Below are 21092 nucleotides of genomic sequence, written 5' to 3' on the forward strand. Positions count from 1 at the left end.
AGCTGGAGAGGGATTTTGACAAGGGCATGAAGTGATGGAACATGGAGGAATGGCTTTAAACTGAGAGGGTAGGTTTAAACTAGATATTGGGAAGAAATTCTTTACTGTGAGGGTGGTGAGGCACTAGCACAGGTTGCCCAGAAAAGCTGTGGATGCCCCATCCCTGGAAGCGTTCAAGGCCTGGCTGAATCGGGCCTTGAGAAACCTGATCTACTGGAAAGTGTCCCTGCCCATGGCAGAGACATTGGAACTAGATGATCTTTAAGGTCTCTTCCAACCCAAACCATTCTAGAATTCTATGCTCTAGAGGGTCTCACAGCATCTAGAGAGTTAATGTTGTATGATGCATCACTACCGTGCTTTTGCATCTAGAAGAGCTTCATCTATTTTTGAAGACCGAAGAGATTTAATATAATTTGAGCTGCAGGCCTCAAACACTCAGTGTACTTAAATAAAAACTAAAATAAAAGGAGCAGGTTCCCAGAACAGTTATGCACTATTATGAATAAAGATTGCTTATCTAAATTTAGATGGCCCTGGATCCATTTAAAATGCCCATAAGAACAACACACTACTGTAAAATAGGAACATGAAGTACTGCATGCTGAAGAGCATTGATTTTTTATTTATCCATCCTTAGAGAGCAAGGTGCATCTGAGTGATAGCAGTGGAAAAATTATTACCCAGACAGATCTTGCATCTGCCCAGTTCAGCTTTCTGCTCCATCCCAGAGCAGTCTGTGCACTATTTAAAGGGAATAGAGAGCGAGATTGTATTTCAAGTTAATCATTAGAATCCATATTCTTTCTTTGGACTTATTTGATTTGTGGAATTACATCTTTCAATATAGGTCACAACGCAGGACAGTCAATTAAGTCTAATACATACAAATGCATGTCATCTCATCTTCTTCCAGGCACACAAAAACTCCACCCTCCCCTTACAGTTAAATAAACCTCTTCATCATTAGCTTTCCCCAGCTAATGTCTGAGATGACACATAAGTCGTTGGCAGTCAAGTGACCTGTGCTTTGGTCACAGCAGACAGGGCATGAGAAATACCCTGTCCTTTGAGAACCTTTAGCTTGAGTATTCAGCGTATCACAGACACTGAGGTGATCTGAGAAGAGAACAAGCCGAGTAGAAAGAGCTTTCTGAAGAAGTTTATATGTTTTGATTTATAAGCAAAACTTGCCCTTTGAGCAATTTCACAGCAGCTATTTACCAGCAGCCAATTAAACTGCAACAGTGATTACATAAAAAACCCCACTGGTTCTCAACACTGGATACAAGGCAAGAACAGCAAATACTAAGACTATTAGAAATACAGAACATCCATGTGGAGAGGCAGATCTTTCAAGGTCGCATTTTTTAAAGCTGGGATTTTATCCCTCCCACCTTCAGATTTCCACTGGACACTAACAAATCACTTTAAAAGTGATTTTGAAGTCACTATAAGTGCATGAGGAACCCCCTTGGCACGTGGCAAACAACTGCAGTGCTACCTGACTGAGATCTGATCTCTGACAGGCTTTATCAGCCACTCAGCTGGCAAGCAGGGATTTGGCTGAAGTACCATGTGTGAGGAGAACCCACACTGCAAGTGCTCAGAAAAATGTGCCTTCAAATAAGGGACTGTGCTGATTTCACTCCAGCTGTTTAACGTACTCATTTATTTAATTTATTGGGAAAATTCAGTGTAGAGGAAGACCAACCCTCTTAATCAAAGGGAACTGTCTCTCTGACAGATTGACACTTTCACCCTTAACAATCTTAGTGAAACATTAAAAGCTTAAGGGTAATTTTTTAATGAAAGGCAGTATTAATTATTTGACTGTGATCACTTCAGTAGTTAGAATGAAAAAAAATTAGATTTAAGGAATGAGTTTTGTAACAATGAAGGTGGTGAAGCACTGGAACAGGTTGCTCAGAGAGGAGGTGGATGCCATTTCTGGAAACATTCAAGGCCAGGTTGGATGAAGCTTTGAGCAACCTGATCAAGTTGAAGACAACCCCGCTAATTCAGGGGGCTTGAAACAGATGATCTTTAAAGGTCCCTCCAAAGCCAAACTATTCTCATTTTATTTTATGATAAAGCATCAAGTGTGAAAACCATGAAACAAAAGAAATTACAATAGAAGGAAAAAGCACAACAGAAAGATTGAAGAAGACACAAAAAAGACACAAAAAAGAAGCTTGGGGGGGTAAAAAAAAGGAGAAAAGAGAAAAGGATGTGATAGATAAAATGAAAAAGATTTTCTTGCTGAGACATGCCAGACATAAGCAATAACAAAAAGAACCTTGCTAGCAGTGACTAGCAATAATCCTACAGTCATTCCCATAAAGATTACGTCTCGATCCAATGTTCCCAAAGCATGGCAAGCAGAAAGAGACTCCTAGTATTTAAAACTGATCCATAGATTTGAATTAAAAAGCCATTTAATTTTCCCCTGCCTGGACCAGCCTCTCACACCATCATTCAGCCACTGCCACTCAATTAATTTCTGGCACATACATGACAGATATCTAATGGATACCAACAGGGCAAAACCACCACAGATCAAGATAAAAACTCACCCTGCCATCACTTCCAAATGGAGTTGGCCAGAAACTGTCAGGAAGGCAGGCACATTGAAGAAATGGGTCTTTTCTGCAGATTCTCTTACCTCACTTGATGCCTGTAAGCCAAAAAATGAGCCAGAGGTCAAACTATTTGTGTTCCAATAAAAAGCTCAGCTCCCAGCTTATTTTCCCTTTTTTCAAAGCATTGATTTTCACTTTTCTCCCAAGATTAACAGGGAGAAGGAAGGGAAGAATCTCTTTCATTTGGAGTTTGAAGCTTCATAGAGCATTGCCTTCAAAATTCAATTTCAAGCCTGAAGAGAAAGTGAAGGAATGTTTTCTGTGTCAGTCACACTGACTTCTAGCAAAAACTTTTAAAACCAGTGTTACTTTCTTTTCATGGGCAAATGAATTTGTTTCCATTGGAAAAAGACAAACAGTAATAATACAAAAAAAAAAAGAATGCAATATCCTCTTAGGATCCTCTTGTTATTCAGTCTTCAAAAAAAACCCCAGAACTACAACAATATGGAGTTGGAAACATCACAGCTTACACATTATAGAGGCACTGAAAAATAAACTATGTTTCACTGTAGCTTTTGAATATTTTTTCAGGTCATCAGATATTTTAAGGATAAAAATCTACAGGTAATGGAAAATTCAGCAAGTTCAGTGTTTCATTATGAAAAACTCTCCCCAAAAAAGAATCCCATTTAAGTAAAAGTATATTTCTGTTCTTTAATTTACAGACACAAAAGAAAAATTGTAAGATCTCGGTGTCGAGCAATTTAAATGTCACTTGCACAAAAGGCTTGTGCTTCACCATTTCCCTGGCATAAGACAGCAAGCAAGGAAAGTCACCAACTTTGGGGCTGTGCTAGCACTGCCAGCCGGTCAAGGAGGGGTTCCCTCCCCTGTGCACAGCATTGGTGACTTACTGGGATCACTGGGTAAAGCCCTTGTTTCCCCAGTACAAGGCACGGACATACGGGAGTGATATATCCAGCAAAGCACACAAAAATGATCAGTGGACTGGAGCATCTTTCATATTAGGAGAGGCTGAGAAAGTTGGGACTGTTCAGCACGGAGAGGTGAGGGCTTAAGGGGGATCTTATCCTTTTGAATAAATACTTATAGAGAGGACTGAACCAGACTCAGCTGTGCCCACTGAGAGGACAAGAGGAAACGTGCACAGATTTTAAAAAAGACACACAAAAATTAATCTGAAATCAAGAATAACCTTCTTTATTTATTGAGGGTGATCAAGCACTAGAACAGGTTGCCCAGAGAGGCTGTGAAGTCTCCATCTGGGGAGATATAAAAAACTCAGTAGCACAGTGTCCTGGGCATCTTGCTCCAGCTGACCCTGTTTGAGCACAATGAGATGGATTAGATGATCTCTAGAGGTCACAATTCTGTAACTTTCAAAGAAATATGACGATAAATGAGATTTTGTTTCAACATCTTCTATATGTCAGTGTCATCCCTAAGCTTTGGAGAAGCCAAAGGTTCAGGACAAAAACAGAACAGAACTTCAAAGCTAATCTGGGGTTTGGCTGATCTACATTTACTTCCAAACTAAGACTTTCTTCTGAAATAAGTTTGAAATACCCACTTTTCGAAGTGTAGTTTCTAGGAGTTATGCTAGCTCAGCTAAGTATGCCACTGCCTCCAGCCACCCCACTCCCCACCTTGCTCTGTCACAGGGAGGTGCCTGGGCTCAGACTTGTTTGCCAGCCTTTGATATTCTACAACCTGTCATTTTTCTCAATGAGTTGGAAGGTGTTGCTTTTGTTCTCAAAAAGCTCTGGTGCTCATTGCAAAGATAAAACAGTGACTGCCAAAGACCTCAGATCACAAGGTAGTTTTATCTCTTCACAGCATCACACTAACGAAACAAGCAAGCTTGCCTTGTTCCACAGAGATCAATGAAGGTATGGCAATCTGTGGTTGTAACCCCAGGACCGCTTCTTTTGCTTAAGAGGTTTTTGCATTTCTAAAAAAACCAAACACCAACCCCAAGGATGCAGAAGCAGGCCCCTATTGTTTTCATCAAATAAACCCAGAGTATTTGCTCAAAAACAATAAGGATATTAATAAACATACAAACATCCACATACTGCAGCCCCAGAACCACGGTCAGAAGACTTAAGAGAACAGTCATGTACCACTCCAGTTTCTCTTACTGCAAGCTTGGTTCAGCTATATGCCTTGTTCCACCAGTGAAAAATCCTACCTAATCCAGTAGGATGCAACTTCTAAACGAGAGAGAGACTGGAAGCAGGCAAAGAGCAGAAGAAATCAGCCACAAAATCTCAGTGCTTGATACAGCTGTCTCCAGGAGCTGGGGCTTGGTTTATTTATTTATGAGTTTGTGTCATTTTTCATTCTCCAAATCAGATGTAATCTCAGAGAGACATAGAGAAATTAGGCACACAGTAAGTGATTGGAGAAAGAGCGAGACAGTCTACAGCTCAACTGGACTTCTGAAAACCTGCAGCCAATTCTAGAAGCTACTGAGAGATCCCAAGATGTGTGTCTGCATTGTGAGCAGCACCTGGATGTCTCCTGACAGACGGTGAAGAGTGAACACAGCAATATTTGGATAAAATTTTACTCCCCCATCACCATCCGATCACCTCACCTCTCCACAGCTGCCCACTTTCTCTCCCTCGTTTTGAGACACAATAATCAGTGTTGTGAGCTGCAAAAGTCAATCTACTGGCTATGCAGGAAAAATTAAATGCCTCCCTTTTTGTTCAGAAGGGATCCCTTCAGCAAGGAGATATTCTGTAATTAGCAGCTGTACATTTCACACGTACAAATATCAACTAATTCACCAGAGGTGGTTACTCCACTTTACACATCCAAGCACAGGCCAATGTTTTCAAGTGCAAGTGCCTCGGATTCATGCTCAGCCTTTTAGATCAAGATGGCTTTTTTTTATTATATACAACCACAGCCACTGGAACAAGACAAATAATAAATAGTAGGTGACACTATGCCTTCACTGCTGACACTGGGTAAGATTGGTTTTCATGTCCCATGTGACTAGCAAAATAAAACAAAAACATTGTGGTGCCTTTATTTCAACGGGATGGACTCTTCTCCCTCTTCCCAACCCCAAAATACAGACTTGGTAAGAGATTAGGAGGGGAATTAATAGGTTTGCTTTCAAGCTCTCTCCATTCCCTAGTCAAAAACTGCCCAAATTACAATGGGGAAAGAGGGAGGGGGAATTCTTGTATGAAACACCTTGGTGTCTCAGAATAAATGCGCTACAAACATATTAGTATTTGACGTCAACTTCAAAGGCTTTTTATTCTCATTCTAAATACAAGAACAACTGGATTTAGTACCTGTTTTGTTCTCCATCTCCTCAAATGTCTAATGATTTAATTTAAAATTATTCCCTTTGATGTCAGTCTCGTACTAACTTCTACTTGAGGCAATTAGCTTCAGGAGAGTACAAACCATTTGATTCTGTCTTTCACTCTGTGCAAGCCAAATGCATAAAGGGATCAGAGAAGAATCTAAAAGCTCAGAGAAATCACTGCTGAAGCTCTAGCCCAGGCCTATATCATCATGCTGCTGAAGCTTTACAACACCACATCTTTAATCCAGATTTGGCCTCTGTGACACTCCATTATAAACATGATTGCATTTCCCATTTTAGACAACCCCTAACCCTTAGACAATTTCTAACTTCCAAGAAGTCCTCCTTACAATTCCAGTCCTAATTCTGATCAGCTGGACTTGCACCGAGCAATAGCAGATGGTTTTCCTGAGACAGAACCAGCCTGAGACAGAATTCCCTCTGGAATTACAGACAGGGAGTTAACCAGATAGAAACAGGCAAAAAATGGCAAAGCTAGAAAATTAAAAAGCAAAAAGCGAGCCCTCCTTCAGCTCAGTTCCAGGTTATTCTGATCCCTGCTGAGCACAGCCTCTGAAGCCCCAGTCTCCCAGGGACTGGCTGCCTCACAGACTGTGACACATCTCTAAAAGGGAAAACACCTGACAGACACTAATACTGCTGCGTCTAACTGTGATTCTCCCCAGCAGGTCCCAGCCTTCCTTGGTGCTGACCAGGCTATTTTTCAGCAGTACCAGTAGGATGGCAGGAGTAAGTTTCTGCATCTTCAGCAGCAGGCAAATATTTCCAGTGCCATAGTAGGCACAGCCATGAACTTGTACCTTCAGGAATCTAGAAACTTTGACATTCACTCCTGAGGAAAAAAAAAACAAAACCAAAAGCCAAACACCATACAATCTCCAGATGCATTTTTAAGAACTATACCTGGATGGTTCTTCAGGTTTACAGTTAAGTATCCTTTCAGGTAACAACATGGCCTGATCCAGACTCTGGGTTCAGTCAAGGTGCAATCAACCCAGGTTCAGATCTATCCAGGTGCAATCAGGTGTGTGTGGTAAGAGACAAGCCTCAAGCAGAGCACATATTACCTCTGCTGAAGCCAAAAGGTAGAGTGAAGCACTCCTTGCACGTAGAGCAAGGTCCCCAGGAAGGAATAAAGCCACAGGCAACAAAACCCACACGTGAGATCTACTTTAAGGAACTGTGAATGCCAATACAGCTGTTGTGCTTTGTAACTCACTGCACGCTGAGTTCTCTTAAAAGGCTGCAGCTGGGCAACAGAGAAAGTGGCTGTTGAGACCCTCATCATACCAGCTGGAGTGTCCTGGGCCAGAAAGACTCTTACAGAGCACAGAGAAGCCTCCAACTTATCCCCAGCAGCTGAGAACGGCCATACAAAGAAAATTTTCCAGGGAGCAAAGTGGAAAGGAGAGAGCAAGAGATCCAGAGAGCCTTCAACACTGCAGACAGAGTGGGAGGCTACTGAAAATAGCAGGGAACAGACATGTAGCTGGGTCACAAGGACAAAAGAAAGGCAGATTTTGCAGGATGCTGCCCCAGAAGGGGACTAGGAAAAGCTTCTTACAACATACAAAGCTGCTAAGAATTTTAGACTTCAGAAAGAAAAAAAAAGGAAAAAAGAAAGAAAGAAATCTGTGATGAGGTGCTGAAACTGCTGGTACAGAGAAATTATTCTCAGATTAAATTAAAATAAGGGCTGTCTCACCCTACTGATCTGCACTTTCCCTATTTCAAGAATTACCTTGTCCTGCTTTGGATTATACTAAAACCCAGCTTTCAATATTCAAAGCTCTCCTAGTGTTTTCAATAAATTTCCTTTAAAGAGGGCAGCACAAACAAGATGCTTCCTCCCCTATAGGCTTTCACCAAAGGCAGACATTGTCAACAGCACAGAAATCCACAGGCTGGTGTTGCTGATGTTCTCCATGTGGGTTAGGGTCTGTCTAGCTGTTTTCACACTCCTGACAGTTTCTCCTCAAGCTTCTCCTCAAGCCTACATTTTTCATGTGTAGAAACTCTCAGCTGCAGAAGATTTCTCTGCAGTTGTTACCATCTTGGGATATACTTAATTTTTTTTTAAATGTCCTCTGCTTACTGCCCTCTTTTCACCATTATGGTACTCCATTTTTAAAATATTTAGTTGAACTGATTTGCCCAGCTGAGAGGGAATGGATTCCACCCCCCTCCCAAGTCTTTGTATGAGAACCTCCCAGCCAAAGCTACAGACTAATCAGTACACCCAAAACCAAACAAAGATAATGAGGAAGCTGAACATATAAACAAACACAAATCCTACAGGATTAAGAGGTCCAGGAATCAAAGACCATATTTCAAAAAGCCTTCTCCTTCTAGCTCAAGATACATTTTTCCCCATCTCTTCAAGTCACATGTAAAAACACATTCCTACTCTCTTCCCTTTCCTTCATTTCCAAAGAATGCACAGGCCTGAGCAACCATCAGACATCAGTCAGAGGACTAAGACTGTGCCAGTCAAGAAGATAGCTATTTGAATGCAATGGTTCATAGGAGGTGTAAAAGCAGCCTCTACTTGGGTCCTAAAGGCTACTCAACTGAAGTTTTCAACTTACTCCACCCCCAACAGGTCAGCTAAACTGGTGAGATCATCAGTTTTATACACTGCCCCAGGAAGCTAAAAAACAACCTCAAAAGGCAGAAAAAAACCCAACCCCAAGCAGGTGTATTGTAACTACTACAAATCCAGGAGCAATAGAACACCAATTCATGTTCTGGTCACAACTAGAAGATATGTCTTAAAACTTAAAGAACAGGATTTAAACAATTTTTTAATGGAAGAATCTAATTTGCAGGTTGCTTTCACTGATTCCCATCACCATCATTTTTCACTCCTGCTCAAATATAAGAGGAACAGGAACTTATTTTCTCCCTTTGCCTGTGCAAGCAGTGAATTAAAGGCTAGTTTAAAGTGACCTAATACAGTAGACAGGGCATGTCTTGATAGTTGGTTTGGTTAAAAGCATTTAAAGATTCTGGGCTTTGCTGCACATACCACACCTTTATTATTATTTCTGACACCCTTCTGTCACCCTTATTTTGTGTCTGACAGCCTCACATGTACGGTCCAATCTTAATCTTCCCCACATTTTCATTGTCAAAAGACAGTGTCACTGCTCCAGTGGAGTGAAGTAGTCCCAGCAGGATAGGAGGTGGTCTTGGATCTCCACTAGCCAAGACCAATTCTGAACAGGGCTTGGCAGAAACAAAACTAAGTCCTAAATCAGGACAGACAATGAAGCGATACTCAAAGAAGAAACAGGAAATCAGGGAGAACTTCCCTCTTCCCAGCAGCAAGCAGTTTTCTGAAGCTCTTCCTTTGTGGCACAAGCCATTTAATGGGATCTGACTCGGCACTTGCTCCACACCTTTCAAGCACAGCTGTAGCTACATTACTGCAAGTATTATTTGCACCTCAGCAATACCACTGGAGAGAGAGCAAAATATTTGCCTTGAACCATGCATTTAGATAAGATCGAGTTTATACAAGTTTCAGACTCACAATTTAGCACCTCATTCAACATTTGCATCAGGGCTTCTGTTCCTGCCAGCCACCTACACTGTAGTCCCGCATCCTCTACAGCTTTCAAGTGGATACAATTTGTACCAACGACGTAATACACGGTACAGCTGCAAACTGCACCATGTTTTCATCATTAAGTGTCACTTGTTTTCACATCTTAATTTGCATGCAACAGCCTGGAATGAACCTTTGGTAGCATCAAGGGATCTCAGTTAAAGAGGAACAGTTTAGTTTAGCTAATCAACTCTATTGTCCCAGTAAGCCAAGAGCTGAGCCACACGTACTGGTCTGGAAGGGAATCACCAGTAGCACAGGTTAGACCTTAAGTAAGATCCTGAAGAACCAGTAGACAGAAGCTTTTTGTCATGAGGCTGTGCAGAGAGTGGAAGACAGGATCCTGCAGCAAGCAACCGCTAACTCGACAATTTTTCTTTTGCTTACAGATGATTCACCAGCAAAGCTGGAGCCAATAAGCATAAGTGGCAATGGATGCCATTGTTTGAGACAGAGGAGTGAATTTCAAATATAGAAGTATAAAAGGCAGATGGAATTCCTCATGATTCATGGATGTGGGGGGTTAGGAATCATGAGAAATCTATGGGGAATATCTTAGTGGTTAGGGCTGTGTTTCAGTTTCATAGGAGTTTCTGACCCATAATGTGACATACTTCATATAATGATAGATTGTGGTAATATTTTGGTGGATGGGCAGCTTGACAACATTGGGAGAGAATTCTGACATGGAACAGGAGTAGCATGTAGGGAGGAACCTGTATATACACACGTGAAAAGGAATTTTAGGTACTGCTGACTTTTTTTAAGGATTATCTCATGGTGAATTATATCCTTTGTTCCAGAGCTAAGAAGTATTTGACTGTAGTAGTCTGTCCTGAATGACCCGTTCCATCTCTTGAGCTCTTAAGAGAACATCATTCTGTTTACTAAGATGTCCCACCTCCCTCTGTTGTTCTGTGTAAACTTTTCCACAGCACCAGGGATAGAAAAACCTCATCAGTAGAAAAGGTACTGATTAATGCACAAAACAGCAATAAAATTAAAAAAAGCATCTGTTTAACTCTGTCTAAATTATTAGCTGAAGCTAAGGATTACTTTATTAAAAAATAATAATCACAGAAGTACATAAAAGGGTTTGTAAAGATAAACATTACCTCTAACCTTCAATAACTCAAGAACTGATTTGCAAGCAAAGACAAAAATAAAATTAAAAAAAATCACAAACTTTTTGCAACCCAACTTACCTCAATTTGAAAGAGTTCCCCAGCACCTTCACAGTCATTGGATGTAATTATGGGGGTATGAATATGCACATAGCCATTATCCTGGAAGAGATGGAACACTTAAGTTAACTAGCTACAGATGTCCAACATCAACCTCAAGGGTGACATCAGCCAGCACACATCGTAACTTAGCTATTAGCCCCCAGCCAGGACAACACACGTGGTCTTTGAGGCAGCTTCTGCCTTACATGGACAGATGACTAACTAAATGCTAGCATGATTTTCAAATTAATGTTTACTACCTGTGCATTTTCCTTCACGTTCCATAACCAAACGAGAGTTGTGTCATTACTACGGTTCTTTCGCAATGGCCCATCTCCACACCATTCCCCTTTCTTACCACCTCCCCCAGCATTTTTCTATTTTTGGGCAGTTTCAATTAAATTCACCCCTATGCCATCAACATTTGTTTTCTTCCAGCTTTTTGGAAGACAGTGGTTAGGCAGAGGACACTCACTAAGAGAAGTGATCAAGTGTGTTGGATGACAAAAGTTACACACTGGGTGGGAGACACATCTTCAAAACACCCAACCACCATTACAATGTCAGTCCCACCTTGCATCTTCTGAGATACTGAAGTCAAAGTGATTTTAAGAGACAGGGTATACCCTGGCTTGGTTATGTTCTAGGTGCCTACAGAATTACACATTCACATAATAGTTCATAGATTCAGCAGTGGCCTCTGAAACCAGGAGGGCTGAACAAAGAAAGAGCTCCTGTTCTCTGGATTTCTCTGCAGCGCAGCCACAGGCTTTGAAAACGGCTGCAACCCCATATTGAGTAGACAGATACATCAAGCAGACCTCAAACAAGCATATGCAGCATGTGCATTTTGCACAGAGGCAAAACCAGGAACAGAAGTCCATTACCCATCACCTTTCTAACTTAGTCTCACCATGGAGGTCACTGGTGGAACACTGAAATCATATCCATCTGTGTCCAAGCAAAAAGAACGTGGAACTATCTAATTTCAGCTGTGAACAAAGGATTTGTTTTCTCTTGCATCAATGCAATATCTACCACAAAGGGAACCCCTTTAGTATTAGGGTGTGCCAGCACTACCATGATACAGGCAATGATGTAACAGAGCCCACTGTCTATTTACACAAAATACTCATAAAAAATAGTTAAGAAAACAAATGCTTCTAAAAGCTTATCGTCACAGTTTTAACAGAATAATACAAATCAGCCAGTCACATGAGAGGTCCTGGTCCTTATCACCAGCTAGTTAAAAGGCTAGGAAGACTGGAGCGGTATTGTCTGCCCACTCTGAGAATCAAACTAAAATTAATTTGGACCAAAGAGTTTGTATGGACATGCAGTGCACTTTGTGGAAGTACAATAACAATAACAAGTGGGAGCAAAGTCTCTGCAGTCATCTCTAGGCTACTTTGGTTACAGGTGCAAGACTTTGGCTTGCCAAGTGCCTGGTAGGAGCTCCTCACTGAGATACAGTTACTGCACAGAAGGAAGTTTTGGGGCCAGAACTACTTGCTTTACTTGGAGAAGGTAGTCCAGTTTACCAATACAAAATGCAGGTCTCTGACACAGTCCCCTGCATATTCAGAGACCTGCTGGTCACGTGGCCTCCTGAGATTCTACATGAGATTTTGGAAAACTGCCTAAATTCCTCATACAGTGGTAGAAGTTGCTGTAAAGAAGCACATTTCACACAGAAGACCCCCTACATGCCTTGGAAAGGAATGCAAACCGCATGGATCTGAAGTGAGAGAATCACTTAAAACCTCTTGGACAGTTCCCCTTATAAAAGCTTCTAAAATACTTCAACCCACATTACTGGCTCTGACAAACCTGGAAGTTAATGTGCAAAGTGGAAGCTGCCATTCACATGGCAACTATCTTACTGTGCCTAGGAGCAATGTTCCTATCCCACATGGACCAAAGTATTCAGAAGATTTAAAGACGACATTTTAGCTTTCAACAGCTCCTTACAGCTTTCCAAAGTGAAAATATTCCAATTATATTTTCTAGCTATGGTATATTCTGATATTGTCAAGTTGGAAATTGCAATATTCTTGGGATGATGCAGGTCACGTGACAACTTCAGAATACTTCCATTCCTTCCATCAGAAATGAAGCAAACACAAACATTCCTGGTGCTAGGAGAGTTCTGACATAAGCATTTGCAAAATATCCCGTCTGGGACCAAATACTCCTTATCCTTTTAAAAATAATTTTAGTGTAGCTGCCACTGCTAAATTAATGATAATTTTTGATTCTAATTTTTAATACAGGTCTGCTCTTGAGCATTTTAAACAGGAAGGTATGCCAGAGCCTGAGCAGCAGTTGATTCGGAAAAACAAGGCTTGAATAAAATGTTTTCTGTACCTCAGCTGCCTTCTGTGCCCAGGTTTGGAAGCACAAACCGTTGTAGGCAATGCCATCTAGTGGCTCAAGACCAGCATAAACTGATTCCTAGGAGTTGCCTTAAGAGCATACACAATTATGGAATTAGCAGCTTTACCTGACACAAGACTTCTATTAGGCTTTAAAAAAAAACCGTACCAAACCAAAAATCCACAAAAGTCGTTCAAACACCACGCAATTCCAAACAGGTAACTCCTAGAGCAAGCAAGCCTTCTTTGCCACTGCAGGTGACAAAGACCAGCACACTTGGTACTACAAATTCAGTCTCAACAATTCTACCCTGTTCCTTGGGCCACACTAATTACTACATATGAATTTTGTAACCAGAATGCTCTGAATATGATTCTCCTCAAACTAAAGACAGCTTATCTAAACTAAAACGTTTATTTCAATGAACAATTAATGTTTATTTCAGTGAATGGCTCAGGTGTGCTAGAGCACTTGCTACTTTTCTGTATTTACTCACACAAGGAATCACATGGTCTCTGCTGTGATATCTGGCATCACAGTTAATTCACTGCCTGCCCTGCCTGCACAAAGTCTGTGCCATGCCCTCAGTTTAAGGGTGACACATTCAGAAAACTCAGGTGGCTTCCACTCATCAGTTTGATATAAAACAGGAGTTTTCTAATCTCAGCTAAGAGCACTCACATAGACTTGTATTGCAGTAATAGAAAGAACTGAGAATAACAGGAAGCTCTGAGTCAGTTTGTCTGTGTTCCTTTATCACAGATTTTTCCATGTGGGAAGAGGCTTCTGTCCAAGGACCATAAGGTCACCGCTGAAGATGGGTTAAACAACTCTGTATCATGTTGTGTTCCCCAGACCACACACTTGCAGACAATTACACTGTAACTTAGAAAAAGGGATAAAATAACAGGAAATGGGTGAAAAGACATTGACAAGGTCACAGATGTGCTAACCTGATCATAAGCAACAGCCAAGGCCCAGCCAGGCTCAGGCCTGGAAAGAAAACCACCGTGTCCAAAATCCATACCCTGTAGTCAAGATGTCATGCTCCTTCCCTCCTGACCTGCACCTGTGAAGCCAGCCTGGGGGAGCATTTTGCACAGAAGGCTCAGTACAGAAGGGACTACCTGGAAGAAGGAGTGGATGGCTGCAGTGGCTTCACTGCGGATTCTCAAGAGGGAGCCCAGTGTGTTGTTCCTGCAGCGCAGGTGAGGGAACTGTCGGACATACTCCAGCGGGTGCCTCTCCTTCATTTTCAGGGGAAACGACTAAAAACAACAAGGAAACAAAAATAAGAGGATGAGAACTTGGGAGTCAATACAGTTTTACTGCTATTCAGGGAAAGGCATCTCTGCCTACTAAAAGTCAATCATCATTACAGAGCAGAGAAGAACTAGATGCTTTTCCCTACCTTTTCTGGTTATTTTGTGGATTTTATAATGCTTACGGCAGAGCAAGAGCCATGAACACATGAGAAGGTACAAGCACTCTGAAATGTTCCATTTTTGCATGTTGAGCCCCCCTGAAACCCAGCTGTTCACCCCACTGCTGCAACAGCAACCTGTGCCTGTGGCAGATACAGTTCTTCCACCTGCACAACCTGAAGCATCTTGCCAGTCCCACTGTTTCTCCAATTCATATCCCGACCAGACTTATGAGGTACACCACCTGGTACAGGTGTATCAGGGTGGGACAAATGCAAACTCTTAGCTGCCAGCATGTGCACCTGTTTCCATGCAGAAACAGCTGTGCCCCAGAGAAGAGCTCTCATGGTGATTCCATGTTTCTTCTTTGATGTAACCTATAGACACCACTGACAAATCAAAGCCTGCAGGACGACTCAGACTTACAGAAAATACAGTTTGAAGCATGCTTTGGTGGATGCTTGGACCTTAAAAAATTGATTTCCAGCAGTCCTACCACTCCTGCTGCAGCGACATACCCAAATATCACAAGGTCCCACCACACGGATGGTTTCGGCTTGCAGCTCCATATTTTGCATCCTATGAGGACTTTTGACCAGCTTCCCTTGCACTTCCACTGCACTTCCAAAAGTCAGGTCTCTAAAAAACCAAAAGAAAACAACAGCTTAACTAAGTACTGATACAACATCAACTACATTCAGAAGAGAGATTCCTGTTAATTTAGCTGGATCACTTGAGATCACAAGAGATGCTGTAGCTATACAGCTTAACTGATGAAATGACAAGTTATTAAATGAATAGGTGGGAATGTGAATAGATTCACAACAATATAAAAGAATTCAGGACAAGGTAGGAGTGTTGGACAAGTAAGGGGAAAAGAGGCAGGCTTTTATCTGAAGGGGCTCTTGGTGGAGATAAATCAGGCCTACAGAAGAAAAATTAAAAAAAAAATTTAATATATTAAATTACACACAGAAGATGCCTGGATCTTCCCAAAACTCCCACCCCTAGTCCAATGAACAACTGAGAGTAACAAACAAAATCAAGCTGTAAAACAAGTGTATTATTTTATTACACTAGATCAGGCACGCCTCTTCAGGGAGCATGCCTACCAAGCCAGCCCTCAAAAGTTATTACAGGAAGATCAACAGCACCCTCCAAAACCTGGGGGACAGTTATCCCTGGCTACCTTGTGTGATTTCCAAGCATTGCAACAGCAGTCAATAATGTCTACACTATTAAGAAAATTAGGTCCAAGTTAATCTCACAGGATTAATCAACTGAACCACAAGGCCTCACCTAGAGGAGACAGTAGTATGACACTCTCCATTCTAAAAGTACATCCAGAGACCCCAGACTGCAGCAGTGCCTTTCCTGTGGTCTGGTGCCAGCTGGTGGCGAGTCCTGGGCACAGGAAAGGAGGGCTGAGCAGACCGCTCCAAGCCCCGCTCAAAATGTGTTTCTCCACTTACTTCAAACAGACCAACTTATTTTCCAGGCTGGAATCAGCAACCACTTGGAGGTGTTCCAGAGAACTTCCATCGTTTATGTGCAGGAACAAAACTTCCTTCTGGGATCGGACAGAACGGACCCAGCCCTAGAGGTAAAAGAGATCTGTTATTTCTTGGCATGGACACTGTGCAGTCACGCTCTTCTTCCAGCTAACTTGGACACGCCACTTCAAGCCTATTTTAGCTTCTTATTGAAATCAAAGTGTGTCTTTAGGGACAAAAAAAAATAAATAAAAAAGGGTAAAAAATGTCAGTGTCAGTTTTCCTTCTGACCTCAAAGCAGAGAGAAAAAAAATCCTTAGGCAGAGACATCCTCCTGAGTATGGAAGGAATAACTAAGATGCACCTGCATCTTTGGGGAGCTGAGAAGACAGAAAGCAGGAAGGCATTCTGAAGATGAAGAGCATTTTAGTGAAGTACATACACAGTTCTGGCCACAGGCCTTGCACCAAACAGGGACTGTGTGTGCAACCACGTGCTCAGCCAGTTGGGAACACCAGAAATCTGGGTGTTCCTATGTCAAGGGAAATGAAACCTATGTCAAGGGAAAGAGCTCCATTGCTAAGAAGTCCATTTATCCCAATCTACCTTGGTTCACAACCGAGCCAGACACGAACAGCAGCGAAAGCTATCGATGGTTCTACTGACACTGCTATAAACCTACAGGTCTGTGGTATAAAGATGCAGTACAAGATATACGAAAAAACTTTGAAAACAGCACAGTGGTTTGCTCTCCCAAACGGAACAGGTGACAAAGCCAACACTGCAGAGAGCACTTCTCGGTACAACCCATCACAGCGACCACCCTTTCCTGCTCCTGCCAAGTAACTCCAGAGCTCTGCCAACAGCAAACCGAGCACACAAACCGGAACATCGCACAGCGACAATCCGCACACCGCCAAGGCGATCCGGGAGCTCAGCAAAACGCCCTGCGGAGCTCCCAGCTCTTCCTCCCAGAGGCACCACTCCAGGCCCTCTCCCCTCTGCTCAGGCTCCGGACCGGGGCATTTGCCGGCACTCCGGGACACACTCCGGGACACACTCCGGGACACACTCCGGGACACACTCCGGGACACACTCCGGGACACACTCCGGGACACACTCCGGGACACACGCCGGGACACACACCTGCACTCTGACCGCCTCCGCCGGCTCCCGCGCCCCCAGCGCGTCGCGGACGCGCAGCCGCACCGCCCGTGGCAGGGAGGCGCAGCGCCGGACGGCCCGCCACCCGCCACGGGCCCAGGCCCCCAGCATGGCAATGCCTGGAGAGCCTGCTCCCCCCGGAGCCCCGGCCTGAGCCCGAGCCCGGTCCCGGTCCCGGTCCCGGTCCCGGTCCCGGTCCCAGTCCCACTCCCGGTCCCGCTCCCGCTCCAGCCCGGGCCCACGTGAGCCGGCACCTCGCCCACCGTCTCACGTGACCCCCTCGTCCACCCAATGGCCGCTCGGACTGCCCCCCAGCGAGCCAATCGGAACGGGAGAGCCTGCCCAGCCCGCCTCTTCCGCCGCCCGGGCGCAAGCACCTCTGGGAAATGGAGTTCCCGGCGTGGGATGTCGCCGCCAAGCGAGTCGCGGGGTGCCGAGGTTTCTGCGCTGGCCGCGGGAGGGATGCCGTGCTGGGAGACAAGGGATCCCCGTGGCGGGGATGAGGCGTCCTGCTGCTCTCTGGGACCTCCTCGGCGGCAGCGCGATCTAGCCCATGAGCTGCTCTCTTCCCGTCCTGGGCTCCTCTCAGGGAGCGTGAGCCCTTCTGCCATCCCGTGCGTGTCCCGATGAGGGAGGCAGGACTCGGGGCTGCTCTGCAAGCCTCGCTGAGAAATAAAATCTTCCTCCTGTCCCTTCTTCAGGCTTATGGCCCTCTGTCTGTCCAGGTCCCCTGAGTAGCAGGTGAGGAGCAGCCGCCAGGGCGAGCGTCTCCAGCCCTGCAGAGAGTGACTTGGGAATGCTGGTGGGCTAAAATCTGGACGCGCCGTGGCAATGAGCACTTCCAGCCCGGAAAGCCAGCTGTAACCTGGGTTGCATCAAAAGCAGCGTGGCCCGCAGGTCGAGGGAGGCGACTCTGCCCCTCTGCTCTGCTCTGCTCTGGTGAGACCCCACCTGGAGAACTGTGTGAGAGACATGGACCTGTTGGAGCGAGTTGTCCACCATGGAGAAGAAAAGCCTCCAGGGAGACCTTATTGCAGCCCTTCCATAGTGAAAGGGGGTTTATAGGAAAGACTGAGAGAGTCCCTTACTAATGCCAAGATGTGAAAAATTAAAATACAGTGGTTTTTATTACAAACAAAATTATAGGCGATCTGTGAAGTTGTAAGGTACGCCGTTCCCAAGCAGGGTACCTGGGTACCAGGGCTCTTTTGCGGCCGGGATAAGGGAAATATAAAGTTCATAAAAATTGAAACCTTTCTGGGCCATTTGGCCAATTTTGAACACAGGGGTTTTTTTGGGGGGGTGCTAAGAACAAAGGAAGATCCATCATTTTTGACAGAGGACACCTCACAGCCAATTGGAAGAAGGGGAAAGCCCCTTTTTGGAGGAAAGAAAACTTAGGCAAAAATGAATATATTAAACTAATCTGAAAAAGGGTGGAATTTTGTGAAACTATAAAATGCATGAAATTTAAACCCAAGGGGTCTTTTCTCCCTGGAGACTCAGTGTGAGACAAGACCCAGCGTGCTGAATAAATTCTTCCTTCTTTGTTTCATGAGTTTTTACCATTTTTTTAAATTCAAGGGAGAAATTTTTTTCCCACAAAGATGAGGGAAAATGGCTTTAAAATGTAAGAGAGTAGATTTAGATTGCAGATAAGGAAGAAATTATTCCTTGTAAGAGTGGTGAGACACTGGCACAGCTTCCCCATCCCTCTAAGTGTCCAAGGCCAGGTTGGATGGGGCTTGAAGCAACACGGTCTCATGGAAGGCAGCAGCTGAATATTTCTGCTGTGCTTGTGGTCAGAGGTTGCCTCATTCCTGTGCACTGATCTTTGGAGCACTGGATTAAACAAGAGATAGCAGCAATGTGATGCCCCAGGGCCAGGGGTGCTGGGAGGCAGCTTTGGTTGTGACACTGATTGTAGGAAGATAAATCCCTACCTTGCTAAAATGTCTCAGGTAAGGAAAGAATTGCTAGCCAGAGACTTCATTTAAAAGAAACAAGCTGGGCTCGTGGGAAAGAGAGAGGAAAGCTTTGTAGATGTTTGGTTTTGACTTTTCCCTGTGGTGCTTTTTATCTGTGCATGAAAAGCATCTTGTCTTCAAAGTCCCTTGTGCTGCTTGCCAGGGCCTGCCTTCACCTCTGCCTTTGCTCCCAGTAAGCCAGTGTCCCCACCCATGGCTCTCAGTCTTGACCTGAGCTCTGAGTGCCTTGAAAGGCCATCCTGAGGAATTAGAGCTGCAGAGCAGGGTCAGGGACATAACCAGGTGGATGAGAAAAACCTTGAAAGGAAGGATAGGAGGCCTCAGGGAGGGGTGCAGGGAGGGTAGGTAGAGGGACGGATAGAAGCACATCCTCAGCCAACACGGACAGCTTGTCCAATATCTGTCCTCTGTGCCACTGCATGGAATCATGCAGACTGCCTGGACACACGCAGGTTACTGCCTCAGTGCTGGATGGAAACACAGGGATACTCATATCTTGGTATGCCTGAGCAAGCAAAATCAGTTTTAATGCGAATCACCATCCCCTCCTGTAAGGGCCAGCATTGAGCTGTGCTGTGTGTTGGTACACTGCTGTGATGTGGTTTCTTAGAGAATCACAGTGCAGGAAGGAGCTGGTACTGCAGTGTCAGGCAGTGATACAGGAGGTAACCTGGTAGGAAATTGGGGCTCTATCGTTGAGGGAACCCCTGGCTTAATGTGAGAATTAAGCTTGTATGTAATGACTGTTCAGCGCATGTTACGTGTTCTCTGTGCCTGGTCACAGATGGTGCCTTTATTACTGTTCTCAGCTGTAGGTTTTGCCTCATGTTCTGTCATACTGTCCATTTTCTAGTGTTGTTTGACTCATAAAACCCTCTCCAGGCAAGATAAACAATTAATTTAGGGAACAATTGAGGGTAGCACCAATGACAGTGTCTAAAGACACCAGGAAAGGGATAAGATCCTTCCCCTCGGATTCATCTACTCCAGGACCAGCTTGTGGGTATTTGAAGGGAAGGGCATAACACAGAAAAGTCTGGCCTCAGATTTTTTTGATCTGGATTTGAACTTTTTCCATTCAGCTGAATATCCTTTTTTCTAAAGTCCAAATGGTATCCCTGGAGAGGGCAAGAATCTGATCCATCAATCCCTAAAAGAAAATTACAATGAGGCACTAACAGAGTGCAAAGCTGACCATCTCTCAGATGGGCTTTATGCCCTAGGAGCTCACCTGTAGAGTATCTGCTCCTCCATAAACCCTGATCTGCTCCATGCTCCCTTTTCCTGAGCATTTCCCCATTTCCTCCCATTTCCCCATTCTTGGGGTCAATGCTGTTGAAACTTATTCACTTTGTTGTGAGTTTTTCCAGGCTCCTGGACTGCAGGACAGTGTTCTGTCAGTGTGCTGGGAGATACAATCTCCAGCTTGTTTTTTTAAGATGGCAGGGAGATGGACAGGGATTACTGTGTTCCCAGAGCTCTCCAGGAAACACTAGTTTGTACTCAACAGAGCTGATGTTGCATTAAGAGTATAGAACTTTGGCAGAATATAACCCCCCTTGCTTTCCAGCTGGTCCTCAGAGGTCAGAGGGGCTGAGTGCAGCTGAGCTTGATTTCTGTTTTTCACCAATTCAGCACAGTAAGTCTGGTCACATTCCTAGATGCTCCAACAGTGTGGGTCACACTGTTAGTCTGGTCTCATTTGCGATCACAGATTCACCAGTAGTGTCATTTACATTTTCAACACTCTTAAGTCTGATCTAGTTCAGTAAGAACTTTCACAGACACAGATTCACCCATAGAGCAGGTTTGTTGGAGCAACATTGCTATGTACAAGTGTTCCTGGGTATACT

The 21092-nt window shown here is 44.0% G+C and overlaps 1 protein-coding gene across 2 annotated transcripts in view; it reads right to left on the reverse strand.

Annotated features, from left to right (window-relative positions):
- The window catches only part of NARS2 (asparaginyl-tRNA synthetase 2, mitochondrial), a 49669-nt gene extending 32265 nt beyond the window's left edge, over positions 1-17404 (reverse strand). Inside the window, exons 1-6 of one of the 2 annotated variants that reach the window (XM_050333768.1) lie at positions 17234-17404; positions 16082-16191; positions 15113-15233; positions 14298-14438; positions 10774-10854; positions 2577-2677 (exon numbers count right to left, since the gene is read on the reverse strand). In XM_050333768.1, the coding sequence (XP_050189725.1) occupies positions 2577-2677; positions 10774-10854; positions 14298-14438; positions 15113-15233; positions 16082-16191; positions 17234-17362 (683 nt within the window). In that variant the 5' untranslated portion in view covers positions 17363-17404. Of the gene's footprint in view, positions 1-2576; positions 2678-10773; positions 10855-14297; positions 14439-15112; positions 15234-16066; positions 16192-17233 lie in introns of both variants that reach the window. The other variant, XM_050333767.1, reaches the window with a different exon arrangement.
- Positions 17405-21092: the final 3688 nt, after the last annotated feature.

The sequence above is a fragment of the Myiozetetes cayanensis genome, unplaced genomic scaffold (assembly GCF_022539395.1).
Source record: "Myiozetetes cayanensis isolate MyiCay16 unplaced genomic scaffold, myiCay2020 scf5-8, whole genome shotgun sequence".
NCBI lineage: Eukaryota > Metazoa > Chordata > Aves > Passeriformes > Tyrannidae > Myiozetetes > Myiozetetes cayanensis.